The sequence below is a fragment of the Parasteatoda tepidariorum genome, chromosome 8, assembly GCF_043381705.1.
Source record: "Parasteatoda tepidariorum isolate YZ-2023 chromosome 8, CAS_Ptep_4.0, whole genome shotgun sequence".
NCBI lineage: Eukaryota > Metazoa > Arthropoda > Arachnida > Araneae > Theridiidae > Parasteatoda > Parasteatoda tepidariorum.
Window position 1 is genome coordinate 51,146,379 of NC_092211.1, and position 14,956 is coordinate 51,161,334.

At 29.6% G+C, this 14,956-nt stretch overlaps 1 protein-coding gene across 1 annotated transcript in view; it reads left to right on the top strand.

Moving 5' to 3' along the window:
* The first annotated feature begins 286 nt into the window (after window positions 1-286).
* Window positions 287-14,956, top strand: part of LOC107456993 (synaptotagmin-15-like) — a 132,500-nt gene continuing 117,830 nt past the window's right edge. The window contains exon 1 of the mRNA XM_043047862.2: window positions 287-621. Within this exon, the coding sequence (XP_042903796.1) occupies window positions 504-621 (118 nt within the window). The 5' untranslated portion in view covers window positions 287-503. The remainder of the gene's footprint in view (window positions 622-14,956) is intronic.

Genomic DNA, 14,956 nt, shown 5'->3' on the forward strand with positions numbered 1-14,956 from the left:
TTTTAAAATGTTATTTGACTTTCTACTGTAAAAGATTTCGTTCGATATAAGTCCAGATTTCAAAGCAATCTCAAAAATAATCGATATCTCTCACAATTTTCTTCAAACGGAATTCCTTAAAGAGAAATCAATTGTAACCACAGATTCGATAATCCATCAAGTTACAAGTATTGTCTGAATAATAATTAAATTCCCCTCGCAAAATGAACAAGGTATTTTGAGGCAAGATATCGCCTGATTTGGCATCCTATCACTCTTTCTTGGCGAAAAAAGATATTCTTGATCTAGTCTTGGCAACCCCATCTTCTCGGGTAGCAATAAAATCTTTTCTCCGCTTTCTGCCGAAGTTGATATCGTCGCTGCCAGATATAAAAGCTTTGCTCCTCAAAATGCACTAAATTTGCTCTCTCGAAAAGTTTTGCTTTTTCTCCTTTGCAAATTAGGATTAGGAAATATTGGTGAAATTTGCATGATAATGAAGGATTTTTCTTGAATCAAAAATAATGGATTTTTCTGAAAACCCCCTCTTGACCTCTCAAATTGCCCCCACTGAGGGGTCGTTTGATTTGCGTCAATCTCCGAAAGTTGAAGCAAGACGGGTAGAAGAATTAAATCTACACGGTAAATAAAAATTATTTTCTATTTAATAATTTAAATTTCTTACAATATTTTATTTATATAATATTAAAATTTATATTATATAATATTAAAATTTATATTATATAATATTAAAATATATTTTTTCAAAGTTTTAATATTTTATAAGTGTTATTTACTTCTACTGAACTTATTCTCATTCATTACTTTTTCAGACATTTTATCTGTGCATAGAAAAATAATTTCTGTATAAAATTATAAAAAATACATTTTTTTCCTTCTTACATATTTATCATACTCAGAATGCTTTTATTTATATATAAAAGCTTACTTATTATTGGAGATTTATTTTAACTATTCAATTAAAATTCTCCAGATTGATTAAACTACTGTTTATTGTAATTATTTTTGTTAAGTGTTTTTTACATGATCTCTTCACATTAATTAAGTTTTCCTATTGATCAATTACTGTATATGCAATTTATAATATATATAGATATATATTACATATTATATGGACAGTAAAGCATTGATCTATAAGAAATGTATATATATTATATTTAAAAAAATGTATGTATTAAAAAAACTGTTTTTACTGTAATACAGGTTTTGTGTAAATTTTATGCAATTTTAAATGTGTTTTTAAATTAATAAACTTAAAATACAAAACGTTTTAAAAGCCTATTTCAATCTACTCTGAAGTCAGAAATTAAATAAAAATATTTTTCAATAAATCACAAAAACAAATTAAATATCAAAGTAATAATTAACTTCATTACAAATGAGAAATTTTTTTTAAAACTAAGCAATATTAGAGAAGTAAGAGGAACTTTTGATTGTTTGTAAATTAAAGTACAACTCAGAATGTATGCAAACTTTTGGTCAAGTATAGAAAAAGGCATAGTTAAATGGCATTTTTAAATGGCAAATGCTATGGAAATGGCATACTTAAATGTCAAGCAAAAAAATTTTCTAAAATAAAAAGCACCAATCTTCGAACTATTGCTTATTTTACAATAAATATTTTTTTCTTCTTTTATAAATTCAACAGTTTTATAAATTCAAATGTATATTTTATACACATAAACATATAAAGATCATAAATGTATATTTTACTAATTTAAAATAAATAAAAATTACAAAATAATAATTGCTACAGCAGTTTTTTTTTTAAAATTGAATTTCTGAGTTCTAAATTTTTATTTTTTATAATAAAGAGTACCAATCTATAAACTATTTTATAATAAATGTTTTTTACTTCTTTTATTTAATCATCAATAGAGACGTGCATATTTTAGACATATAGGTGTACAGACCATAAAGATATATTTCCTCATTTCAAAATAAATAACAATTGAAAAGCATTAATTTTATTATTATTTGATTAAAATATATTCTAATAGATACTTTTCACTACTAAAAATATGCTTAATTCATGAAATAAGCATAAAAAACACTAAGGATATGAAAATACATTAAAACGTTAAATAAAAATATGTAAATTAGAAAAAGAGTAATTAATGAATTAAAATTTTAAATTGTTGAACTAGACTACTGAAAATTATTTTACTTTAAATTAATGCTGTTGTTTTTGCCTTTCTTCGTCGATTAATAGTAGCTAAATGATTCAGATAGTTTTTATTTCTAATGCCTACCCGATTGACACTCGTCTTTCATGTATCTGTAGGGCAGATTTGGGGGGGGGTTGCTCCCACAGTAAGGACAGATAGCACAGAGAATGAAAGAACATCCATGCCTTGTCCGAGATTCGAACCCAGGACCTTTCTGATGTATGGTTATTCAGATACTTTTTTTTAAATTAAATAATACAATGTGGGCGAAACAAAACATTGAAACAGTTATTTGTTAATGTAGCCAAATTTTATTATTTTTATTATTTTTTTTATTTTACATGCAAGTTGCGACACAATTAAGGACAAATGGTTTATTTTAAAAATTATAACTAATCAAAAATAAGATGATTAAGCATTACAATAGAAATTCAAAAATTCAAAATAATACACTCATTTAATTATTTATCTTAAAATTAGCAAAACTATTTGACAACAATTGATTAAAATCATTCTTTTACGTTCTATATATATTACGTAATATGTTACTGAAACATAAGATGTTACATAAGAGTTAGTAAAGTTTTCGTGTGAGAAAAATAAACTAGAAAAACTTACTCAGCAGTTATAAACATAGATTTCAAAATCGAATTTCGCAAATCCCCGTAATTTTTTTACAAAATGAACATTTTTTAAATTATTTATAAGGATATTATAAATTAAATTTCTAATTATAATATTTATAACTACTGATGGATAATATGCTAATACTAATTACGAGATAAATATTTAGGATGCTTAAATAAATTTCAAATTGCTTCTCTTGATATATGTCTTGTCCTGAAATTATTTCTAAATAAAGGAAACTTAATGTCAAAAAATGAACAGTTTTTCTAATTTTTATATCATTAATCAAAGTCGAGTATGGGTATTAATTGAGAATTGTAATATTTGAAAAGTGTCAGAAATGATGAATTGGACCCTCATTACATACGAAAAGTAAACTGATAAATAGTTTGTGACATTTGAAAAAGAAGTTTGTGACATTTGAAATTTAAACTGGTATTCTATCTGAATGATAATTTCATTGTGGAAGAAATATAATTTTTTGTCTTCCTTCCAACTGTTCTGTTACAAATAATTTATTATCAGGCTAGCTGTGAAAAAAGTCATTAGTAATTAATTTTCAAACATCATTTCGCTTAAAAAAGATATATAGCATTGTGAGTTACATTGTTAGAATTTTCATACTGAAATTACTGTAAATTAACCGGCAATCAGTCTGTCCATCAATTTAGCGGTAAAGTTTACGATAAAAACATTCTTTTTTTACCTTTACTGTAAGAAAGAAACTTAACTGGACATTGGAGCTAGACTTTTCGTTAGGTAATGAACATTGGAGTCAGGTTGTGGTTGAGTTGTGCTTTATCAAATGAACCGTGAAATGTGGTCTAATTAGTTTATCTAGGTGTTTCAACTTTCGATAGAGTAGAAAAATACTAGACTTTTCGTGTGTTAAGCATTTATGGTGCCTCCTTTTCTGCTTGAATAAGAGTATCGTAATCTAACAATGCAGGGTCATAAATTGTGGAGTGCAGGACACTAGAAACTTTTTATGTGTAGAAGGTAAAGGAGGAAATATTGTGGTGTCAAGGCTAGGATTCAAACCCTCGGTCATGAGATTGACAGATTAACTATCTCGGCTATAATATGTACTTAGCTGCAAGTGACTAAGTATAACTTCACTAGGTGAGCATAGTTACTGCAATAAAATTCTGGTTATTAAATTGTGTTACGTGAATATAGTGGATAAACGATTTTTCTCACTTTCATCTGTTTCAATACCACTTTATTTACGGTTATTTGACTGTTTTGTTGGAGTATGGTAAAGAAACAATCAAATAAATTGTTATCAAGCAATTTTCCCAAGAAATTTCTACTACTAAATGTAAATACATTTAATAAATTTTCATCGGTTTGATTTATTGTTTAAGCTACAATTTATTGTTTGAGATGTTTAAGTTTCTTGACGTTTATAAACATTTTTAGATAGACATGTACGACAGAAAATATTTCAATTGCTAATGCATTAAATAACAAATACACGGGGCGATGCTTTCAGAATTATCGCTGAAAGTTCAGTAAAAAGAGTTTGAACATTAAGTCTCACAATTGATTACTTAAATGAAAAATCAAAAGCGAATCCCAATTCTGACAAATCATCACTGAAAAAGGCTGAAAAAACAGTTTAATTGCCTTACAAAACTGATATGAGCTTAAAATTGATGATTAGAAACACTTCCGATTTTTGTCAGACCACCAATTTGGTTTCTGTTTTTAATCCCTTCTTCCTCACTAACGGTTGTAAAGCTTGTAACAAAGATTTTGTTTTCCTTTTCTCTCGTGGCCTCTGATGCGCCTACTATTTTTTATTTAGTTTTGCCCAAATTTGTAATAATCTGTAATAAATTCGAATATTATAGAATACACTGCATAATCAACATAAAAGTTTTTTTCCTCCTAAATAGGTAAATTTACTTTTAACAGTTTATATTAAAAATATACGTAGAATTCCTTCAAATTCAAAGTATTTAATTTCACACAACCGCAGTTTTAAATTCAACAAATTAACCTAAATTTTCCCTGTACATTTTTAGAAAGCAAAGCCAAATTTATTTGAAAATATTGTAAGAAAAACTTGCCAAATACGAGTGCAAGTTACTCCTAAATCCTTGCAGTTACAACAAGTTTGAGGTTACATATTGTTTAAAAACACTTCTTAAACACTTTGCCCTTTTAATATGTTTTCAAAAAAGACATCTGCTTTCTGAGCAAGGGAACTGTGAGGTCAGAGATTACTTATGAACAATCAAATGGTTGATAATATTACTTATTTGTCAGACTAAATATGGTTAGTTTTCTTACTTTTGTGCTTTGCTTCATTTATATTAGTTGGTTTTAATTGCTTTTATGCAATACTAACCAGGGTCGATTTCATTATTATTAATGCGACTAAAAATGAGAATTTTTTTCTCACTATGGACTGTTAGAAATTTCGCGAAAAAAATGGTTTAATAATATTTTAATTGTTCGAACAAAACAATCAAATAACCTTTAATAAGATAGTATTCAAATTGCTAACTGTTAAAGAACTGTTTATTAACTGCTTTCATCTAGCAAGGTTAAGCAATCAAATTTTTATCGCACCAACTTCGAGTCCCACCGTTGACACCACGAAAATCCATTTCCTTCAGCACATGAAGAGTTTCCAGTGTCCTGCACTCCCCAATTTGTGACCTTGGACTATTAGAATACGATACTCTCATTCACACATAGATTGCATCCCCATTCAGCTACTGAACACAAAAAAGTTTAGTAATTCCCATTTCTTACGATAGGTTAAAGAGCCAGATAAACTTAATAAACCTCATTTATAAATATTCATTGAAAAAAGAACACAACTCAACCACAACTTAACTTTAATGCCCATTAGCTAAAGAAAATCCTAGATCCTTAGATAACGACGCATGTCTAAGTGACGATATTTATTTCGTCACTTAGACAAAATGTTCGCCCAGGGCAATATAATACCAGGAAACGGTTTCGTCAGAAACGAAGAAAGTTTCGTTATGTTTGAGTATTCATTTTTTATAGAGTACTTTGATAGATTTCGAGTCTATGTCTCTCTAAAGTTTTTCGCACAAGGTTAAAAGACCAAAGTAATAAAAATTTCTGAGTAATTTAGTTACAAAATTTATTTGTCTAGACTATAATTTTTTACTTTTCGCTTTATCTTAAAATTTCATTGCTTTTCGAGTTAGAAAAAGTTTTGGAGTATAATAACAAAATTCTTTTTTTAAATTTTCATTCTTTAATATTCCATGGTGTATATTGAATAGAACTTTTTTAAGATGAAATTTTATGGTAATTTTTTCTGTGGTACTACACAGTAAAAACTGTGGTGCACTATTGCTCCGAATTTGAGATTGAACAACGCAAACAAAATAGTGTGAAAGAACATTTTTTTTTCAAGTTAACACCCAGTGGAGCTTTCATATACATTTTACTTCAAAAGGTGTAAATAAATCTTTAATTGTCATGAAGGAGAAATCCAAGTTTACGTGCCTTCACAATATGCGTTAAATATTTTCACTTTTTAAAGCACTAATATTGGCGTGCTTTAGATATCCTCTGTATATTTGAATACAAGTTTGCGTTACTACTATACGCTTACAAAAACAGCTACTATACATTTATAAACGAATAAAAATTCAGTACGGTATGTATGGTTTAGTTGTACAATAAGGATAACTATAGTTTCATAGCTAACAAAAAATGGAGCTTTAATATACATTTTATTTTAAAGGGTGTAAATAAATCTAAAATTGTTATAATTGAAAAAAGCCAAATTTACGCGCTTTTACACAATGCGTTAAATATTTTCTTTTCCGAAAAAACTAATGTTGGCGAGCTTTCGATATCTTCTTTAGATTTGACTTTAAGTTTGCAAGACTACTATACGTTTACTAGAGCCGCGATGGCTCAGGGGATAGAGCGTTCGCCTCCCAATGAGGTTAACCAGGTTCGAATCCCAGCGATGACTAGTCGATATGAATTCCGTATCCGGCTTGCACCGTCTACAGTGCTGACGTGAAATATCATCAGTGGTAGATGGATCAGGGGTTAGAGTCACCTTGCTGCCAGGCTAACCGTAGGAGAGTAGGATATTTTCGTGGTTTTCTTTTCCAAGTAACGCAAATGTGGGCTAGTTCCATCAAAAAGTCCTCCATGAAGGCAAATTTCTCCCACTACTTAATCCAGGATTCCCTTGTCTTCTGGATTGAGTTCAAAATTACTAGGCTACGGAATTGAACATCAGTAGTCGTAAACCCCAAAAAAGGGTCGGCTGTTCAACGATGTTTATAATATTATAAAATATACGTTTACTAAAACTAAAGTTCACTACAGTTTGCATGTTTTAGATCTGCAGTAAGGATAATTATATTTTAGGCTTTAAGTCTCTGTAAACTGTATTGAATAATTTTATAATGTATACTTTCTATTCGCTTCTTTTCTGTTAAGCCTACTTCGAATTCGTTTAAATGTTCTCTCTGTACTACGTGAATGTTTGATTTACAAACTAAAACTAAACATCTTACTAAAACTAAAGTTCACTACAGTATGCATGTTTTAGATCTGCAGTAAGGATAGTTATATTTTAGGTTTTAAGTCTCTGTAAACTGTATTGAATAATTTTATAAAGTATACTTTCTGTCAGCTTCTTTTCTGTTAAGTCTACTTCGAATTCGTTTAAATGTTCTTTCTGTACTACGTGAATGTTTGATTTGCAAACTAATTTTATTTCAAAAATAAATGTATATATGCACCCGAAATTTATGTTTGTTATTTTCTCACACATTTTGTCACTTTTGTGTCACTTTTTGTAACGTGTATCTTATTTTACGGTAATTAACAAAATATTTTTGTCACGGAATACCGCAAAGGAGGACGGCAACTTTACACCGAGTAGTGTAACGAACATTCTTGTGATTTAACTTCGTCAGGAACTGATCTTCGAAGGACACGAATTTGCCTAAAATTGTTTGCAGCGTTGAGAAGTTTCATAAAAAATAGAAAAAATAATACTTATTTATTTGTTTTTAATACTATTGATGGAACACTATTTTTTTATTGTTTTTTATTAAGTTTCGTGTTAAAATTTTGTTTAATTTACTAGGTCTGATATCGAAATCTGCTCTTTAAAAGCATTAATATAAAAGAAAAAAAATTCTTTAAATTAAGCCTTAAATAACGTTTTACACCTTTTTAAAATCAGTTAAAAGATTAACTGATAGACATTTGTATTAAACAAGAGAAGAAATAAAGCGAAAAAAATTCACAATGCTTATCGATCAAATATGTTTTGTAATATTAGTGAGCAAAAAGAAAGAAAAAAATGGAAAAAAATACACCTGATCAGTCAGAAAGAAAACAAGCACAAATCGAAATACTTACGCTTTTATTATCTTTGATGCATCGATTAATCTATTACGTCTATTAATAATATATTCTTATTTTGGCCATTTAGTTAATATTTTTTTTGTTTGGATTTATGAATCTAATTGACTACAATCACTTAACTAATAGAATTTTGGGGAGTGTGTTAAACCAAATGTATCTTTCAAATTTGCTTCAATGAGTTAAACAGCACAGTTACCAGGTATGGTGCTCATTAGTTCTTAATATTGATTACATGACACTGTGTTCTTTACACTGGTAAAAAAATTAAGGTCAAAACCATCAGTTTATGGTAAAATATACTATGTTTCAACTCTATGGGAACACCAAAAATCTCAGAAATTTTTGCCGAAGTGATTTGGTAATAATTATGGTAAAATTATTATTTACCATAATTATTAACAAATGACTTGTAATGATTTATGTGTTGCGTTTATCGCAAAACAAGTGTCTACTCATATCTTATAATATAGAAAAACAGACATTGTTTTGAATTTTGCTTAAAATAATTTATTTATTTTTAGTTCAAAACAACGAATATGCATCAAAGATGTTTCTTACTTTCCATAATTTACATAAACGTATTAGACGTATAAAAGTATTTTAATAAGTAGAAAAAATTAATTCAATTAATAACATTGTCATTTTCGTGTTTTTTCCGATAATTTTTTTTTATTCTTACTTTCCATAATTTACATAGACATATTAGACGTATAAAAGTATTTTAATAATTAGAAAAAATTAATTCAATTAATAATATTGTCATTTTCATGTTTTTTCCGATATTTTTTTTTTATTCTTACTTTCCATAATTTACATAGACATATTAGGCGTATAAAAGTATTTTAATAATTAGAAAAAATTAATTCAATTAACAACATTGTCATTTTCGTGTTTCCCGATAATTTTTCTTATTCTTACTTTCCATAATTTACATAGACATAATAGACGCATAAAACTATTTTAATAAGTAGAAAAAATTAATTCAATTAATGACATTGTCAGTTTCGTGTTTTTTTCCGATAATTTTTTTTATTTAAGATTTCACTAACTTGGCTCAATCTTGGCATTTTAATAACACACTTATTAATTGCCATTTAAGAAGTTCATACATTCGAATGCCTATTTTTTTATTAAAGAATTCATGAAAATAAACATTTTAGCGATTTATCTCGGATATTTTAAACATAACTTAAACAAAAAAAACTTTCATGATTTATTTGCTTCATTCACCACGAATATAAAAAATAATGTTGCTCGTTAATCTTTAAAAATAAGATGAAAAAGTAAGTAAAAGTGAGATTTTACCACGATTTTTCTTTTTCCAAGTAACCTCCATTGAATATTCTTTTTTTCCAGTTTTTAAAAAAAACGTTTTGTTGGATTTTTATTTATTAATACAATCCCGCAAATATTATTGTTTACTTATATATTTTTACTGACACATTTGCTTCCTCGTTTTTAAAATATTTAATCCAAAATACTTAGTTATAACTTTTATTAGTTTTACAGACATTATTATTTAAAATAATCAAAATGATCAAAAATGATCACCACACCCTCAAATTGAACCGATATTTTCTTTATTTTAAGTTTTCGTCATGAGTGAAAAAATATTGATAAATCGAATTTCGATGGACGATAAAACTTCGTAATTTTTTCTTTCGTTTTAGACAACTTTGACAAAGTCATTTATCAAAATCTTGTCATTAATTTTTTTTCATATGACAGATAATAAAATGTATCTGTACTTTTTTTAAATATTCTTTCGCTCCAAGAACATGAAAAATTTTTTAAGGAATTTTAAAGTTTATTAACTAAAGGCTCAGAAGTTTAGAGAATAAAATCTTAAATTTAAACTCTCAGAAAATTCTTTTCAATATCGAACTATAATATCGGTATTTGAAACCACAAATTAGATTCGTTGTTAAATTTGAGCTTATTCACGTACAACCATAGATGCTCTGTAAAAGTTGCTCCTTACACTTGTACAATTTGAAACATAAATGAATTTGGTAAAAATACCTTATTGTAAAAATTTCTGAGGGAAAAAATAATAATAATTCTGGTAAAAATAAACTAGTAATTTTGACAATGAAACCAAAATATACGGTACTTAAAGTATTAATTTGGTAATTTTTTATGTTCTTATTTAAAATTTACTCAAAGAAAAGGTTTTGTATAGTTTACAATCACAATATTTTTAATTTCGAAGATAAATGGTGTTGTTGCTTATGTCACTTGCCAATATCAGCAAGCATGCTTGGGAAATCAAAACTTTTTAAGTCAGGGGTTGCGTTTTGGAGGTGCCATCGATGGCCAAGAATACGACATCAGCGACACACACATGTCACAGCCCGTTTTACAGGGGGGATCCAATCATACTTTATTTATTCATCCACAGATTCTAATTTTGGCCTGAACCAGAGAACGGCCAATCTCCAGTTCATTACCCACAAAGGTATTGATTTGTTATGTGGAGCTAATGTGACGCAGACAGATTTAACGTGCACCAGTCACAATTTAGAAAGCCGGGATTCCTTGGCCGGTGGGGTTCGAACTAGCGTTCTCATGAACACGAGACCAACGTCCTATCAACCAGTCTCTCTCGGCCCTCGAAAATAAATGTCTTTTGCAACTGGACTTTACGTGTATAGTGTAGCTTTGAAAAATGTTTCTAGTGTTATCAGCTCATTTGAAGCCACAAGCGTTCGGCTGCATCGGTGTTTATATGCTCATTTAAACTATGAAAATTGCCAAACGAATAACTGCTTTTGACGAAACAGATGGAAACAAATCTCGTCAAAATTAATAAAATAAATATTCTGTCATTCTATATTTTTCACAAAAAAATAATAATAACAACTCGCAGCTCCGAATGTATCTAACTTATAATCAGTTTATAGTGGGCACCATTTGGGTGGATCAATGCCGCACATACAACACAAAGACAGATAGAACAGAGATAAAACTTACGCTCATACCCGAAGCGGGATTCGAACCCGTGTTTTTCCTGCTGCGCGGTTGACTGCTTGACCACTATACAGGGTGTTAACATTCTCCCACAATGTACTTCCCGAGGTTTCGAGTTGAGAAAAAAATTTCGTTATATATTTGACCGTTTTGCCACAAATCACGCGATTTTGCGACGAAATGATTCTTAAAATCACAAAATACAGTTCAAGGTTTAATTAATCGTCAAAAATGTCAATTCCATTTCTGTGATGTTTCATTGTTTATTGATGTTTTATTAAACAATGAGGGTTTAAAAAAAAATATATATCCGAAATGTCATCATCATGCAGTATGGTAAGTTTACCAGAAATTTTTTCTTCATGTGTGTTTGCCTGAATTACAAAAAAATAATAAATTCTCTTAATGAATTAATTAAAATATCAATTAAATAAAGAAATATTAATTAAAACATGCCATTGAAATAATTCATAACTGCTTACTTTTTAATACTTCACAAATTTTCATAGCATATCATCTTGCGGATTTGTGAATTATTCTCGCTTTATATTAAAATGTTATTCCACGGAAACAGGCATAGACATGAAGTACGTGATCTTCATTATTTATGAAGGAAAGTCATTACCGGAAATGGATTCAGCAATACGAGAAGCTTGCATGCTTCGTTGCTGTTAATGAAGCTTCTTAGAAAGACACCTCACAACGTAAAAATACTCCAACCGAAAGCTTCAGGAACTTAATGTAAAAATTAATTAAAAACTATTAACTTTCTTAAAACTGTCAAATGAAAGACAGTCATTACAATATACTCTTAATTTAAAAACAACTAATTACAATCTCAGCATCTACATAGAAAAGTTAATGGAAGTAAATATTATATTATTTTTTTAAGACCTTATAAGTCATGTTACACTGCACTCTGTACTTATAGTTGATTGCTTCTTTTCACATTTTTTAAAACGAGTAATTCATTTTATACCTCATTATAGTAAAGTAATTAGATTAATTTTCATTTCATAATAGGTTTTTAAAAGACTTTACAGCATTAATTTTTCGTATTTCCGAAAATAAATTCAGTTTTCTGCTAAAATAAATTGTCAAAACAATTTTAAAGCAAAAAGAAAACAAAAAAGGACTTACTATAAAAAATTTTAGTACGGCAAATTACGGTAAAAAGTACCGGCACAAAGGTGCTGATATTTTTTACAGTAAAATCCATTTTTACCGCCACATGTTACGAAACAATAATGCGATATACAGTTACTTTTACGGTAATTATTGCCGTAAAATCACTGTATCACTCTAATTAATTAAATATTACTGTAGAAATGGATTTTACCGTAAAGGCGGATTTACCGTAAAGGAAGATGCACCTAAAGTGCCGGTACTTTATACTGTAACTTATTCCGGAATTTTTTACAGCGTAGAAGTGATTATTAAAAATGTCTTTCTATTTCATTTGACATTTAATCTAAATCCGATACTCTACTTTTGCCTGTGGTTTGACTGATAATAATTCGTCCTATTTTGATAACAATTTTCTTTCTTTTTTTGAATTTAACTATCCAATTAGAGACTCCTATACGTAAGCTCATATTGTGCATGTTTCTTCCATCTTCTTTAATAATCATTGCTTAAATATACGTTTAATTAAATTACAGATCAATTCATTAACTAAGTCTGTTTTTAAAAGCATGCTCTTTTATTCCACTTTTAGATTAAAGACACTTTTGACGGTTGTAATTTGTAAGAAAAATCCAAATGTACTTGATAAAACTGTACACTGTTAAAAAATGGTTAAATAACAATTTATTTAAGTGTTATTTTACCATATTCAAACAAAACAGTCGAATAATCAAAAATAAAATGGTATTCAAACAATAAAAAATACCGTTTATTAAATACTTTTACCCAATACCGTTAAACGACCAGAAACTTATCGCAACTACAAAGTCCACCTAATGAAACCACTTAACTCCTTGCAGCTGGGTATATATTATATCCGAGAGGCCTAATCTGTCAATCTCCTGACCGTAAGACGGGGGTTCGAATTCCAGCGTTAACACCGAAATATTTCCTCCATTTTTTTCAATGTATGAAGAGTTTCCAGTGTCCCGCGCTTTTCAATTTGTGAGCATTGAGTACTAGAATACGATGTTCTCATTCAAAAATAGATAGCTGCACCATAAAGCTGCTTAGGACAAAAAATCAAGCATTTCTTGCCTCTAGTACTTCGATCATTTTGATGTTGTTGTTGTTAATTTGCGTCGCACTAGAGCTGCACAATGGGCTATTGGCGACGGTCTGGGAAACATCCCGGAGGATGATCCGAAGACATGCCATCACAATTTTGATCCTCTGCGGAGGGGATGGCACCCCCGCTTCGGTAGCCCGACGACCTGTGCGCGAAGTCGAGCAGTTTACGGTAGCACAGTTTAACGAGGACCAATACCGCACTCCCTCGGTCCCAACGCAGACTGATCCAAGTGGTCACCCACCCGCACACTGACCGCAGCCAGTGATGCTTGACTTGGGTGATCTGCTGGGAACCGTGTCTTAACGATCAGTCCACTGCGGGACTCGACCATTTTGAAACCATGCTGAATGGGCAAAGTGAATAAATAAATTAAATTAAATAATAAAAAAAACTAGTTAGTAAGCTTGGAGTTATTGGTGAAAGAGCCATTAGTTGCTGATGAAGAGCCATAAAATTAAGTAGAGGAATAGACTCTAACGGAGTATAAAAATAGTTGCTGCATCTTCAGCTTAAATTTTTCAGTAATAATTAACTCTTTTTTCAAAAGAAATTTTATGAATTGTACATTTGAAAATAATTTTATTTTGTGTTTGCTTGCAATCTGTGGAGAAGGCAGTATAAAGAAAAGAGATATTAGTCGTTGGCAGGGTTCGAACCACGGATCTTTGCTGTCGTAATCAGATGCACAAACTTCCATGGAAAAGGGTGCAGACCGCCTTCCTTCACATAAGTGACTGCGGTAACTTCAAGGCACAACGATCTTACTCCTAGACAGACAGCAGCACTACACTAACTCGCCTTATTCCACGGTTCTCCTTAATTCGACAAACAAATCTCCAGGGTCTTCAACGTTGAGATCTGAACTGCACTAGAATGACGCTGCGACCACACAGCCTCTTAGTCTAGCGCAACTTAAATGACTGACTACGAGTCAAACTTCTCGTTCACTGGAGGGGGAGTGTGCAGCGGCCACTATATAAAGCTTCCTAACTCACCCTGGTCAAGAGTGTGCACCATTTCTCATGGTGGTTAGAGCATTCTACTATCGCTCTATAGGTCATTGATCTGAACTATTCTGGCAGCCAGAAACATCTATTTCTCTTGCTCGCGTCTTCAGAAATATATACTTCATTTTTCAGTTAAAATTAGAAACGTATATGCCATAAAAATTAATTTAATATTAATTTCTGATCGAATTTGCTTTTTTACCCAAGTTTTAAGAGTCAATTTTCTAAAACTGAGCTACGTTTTTGTATAAAAAAAAAGCACTACTAATTTTCACGCCTATACCATATGATGCATTGTTTAATAGAATATTTTTTATTGAAAACTTAAACGTGTGGATAAAAAGTTAACATCAATTCAAGATAGAATTTATCTTTAAGTGCTTATCATAAGCTTGGCATTGAAATAGTTAAAACAATTATAACAATAATAAATACATTTTTCCTCAAAGTAAGTTCGAATTTCTTATCAAATAGATATTGTAATATTTACTTTTTTTAAAATTTGAAAAATAAAAATAGAAAAATATATATGC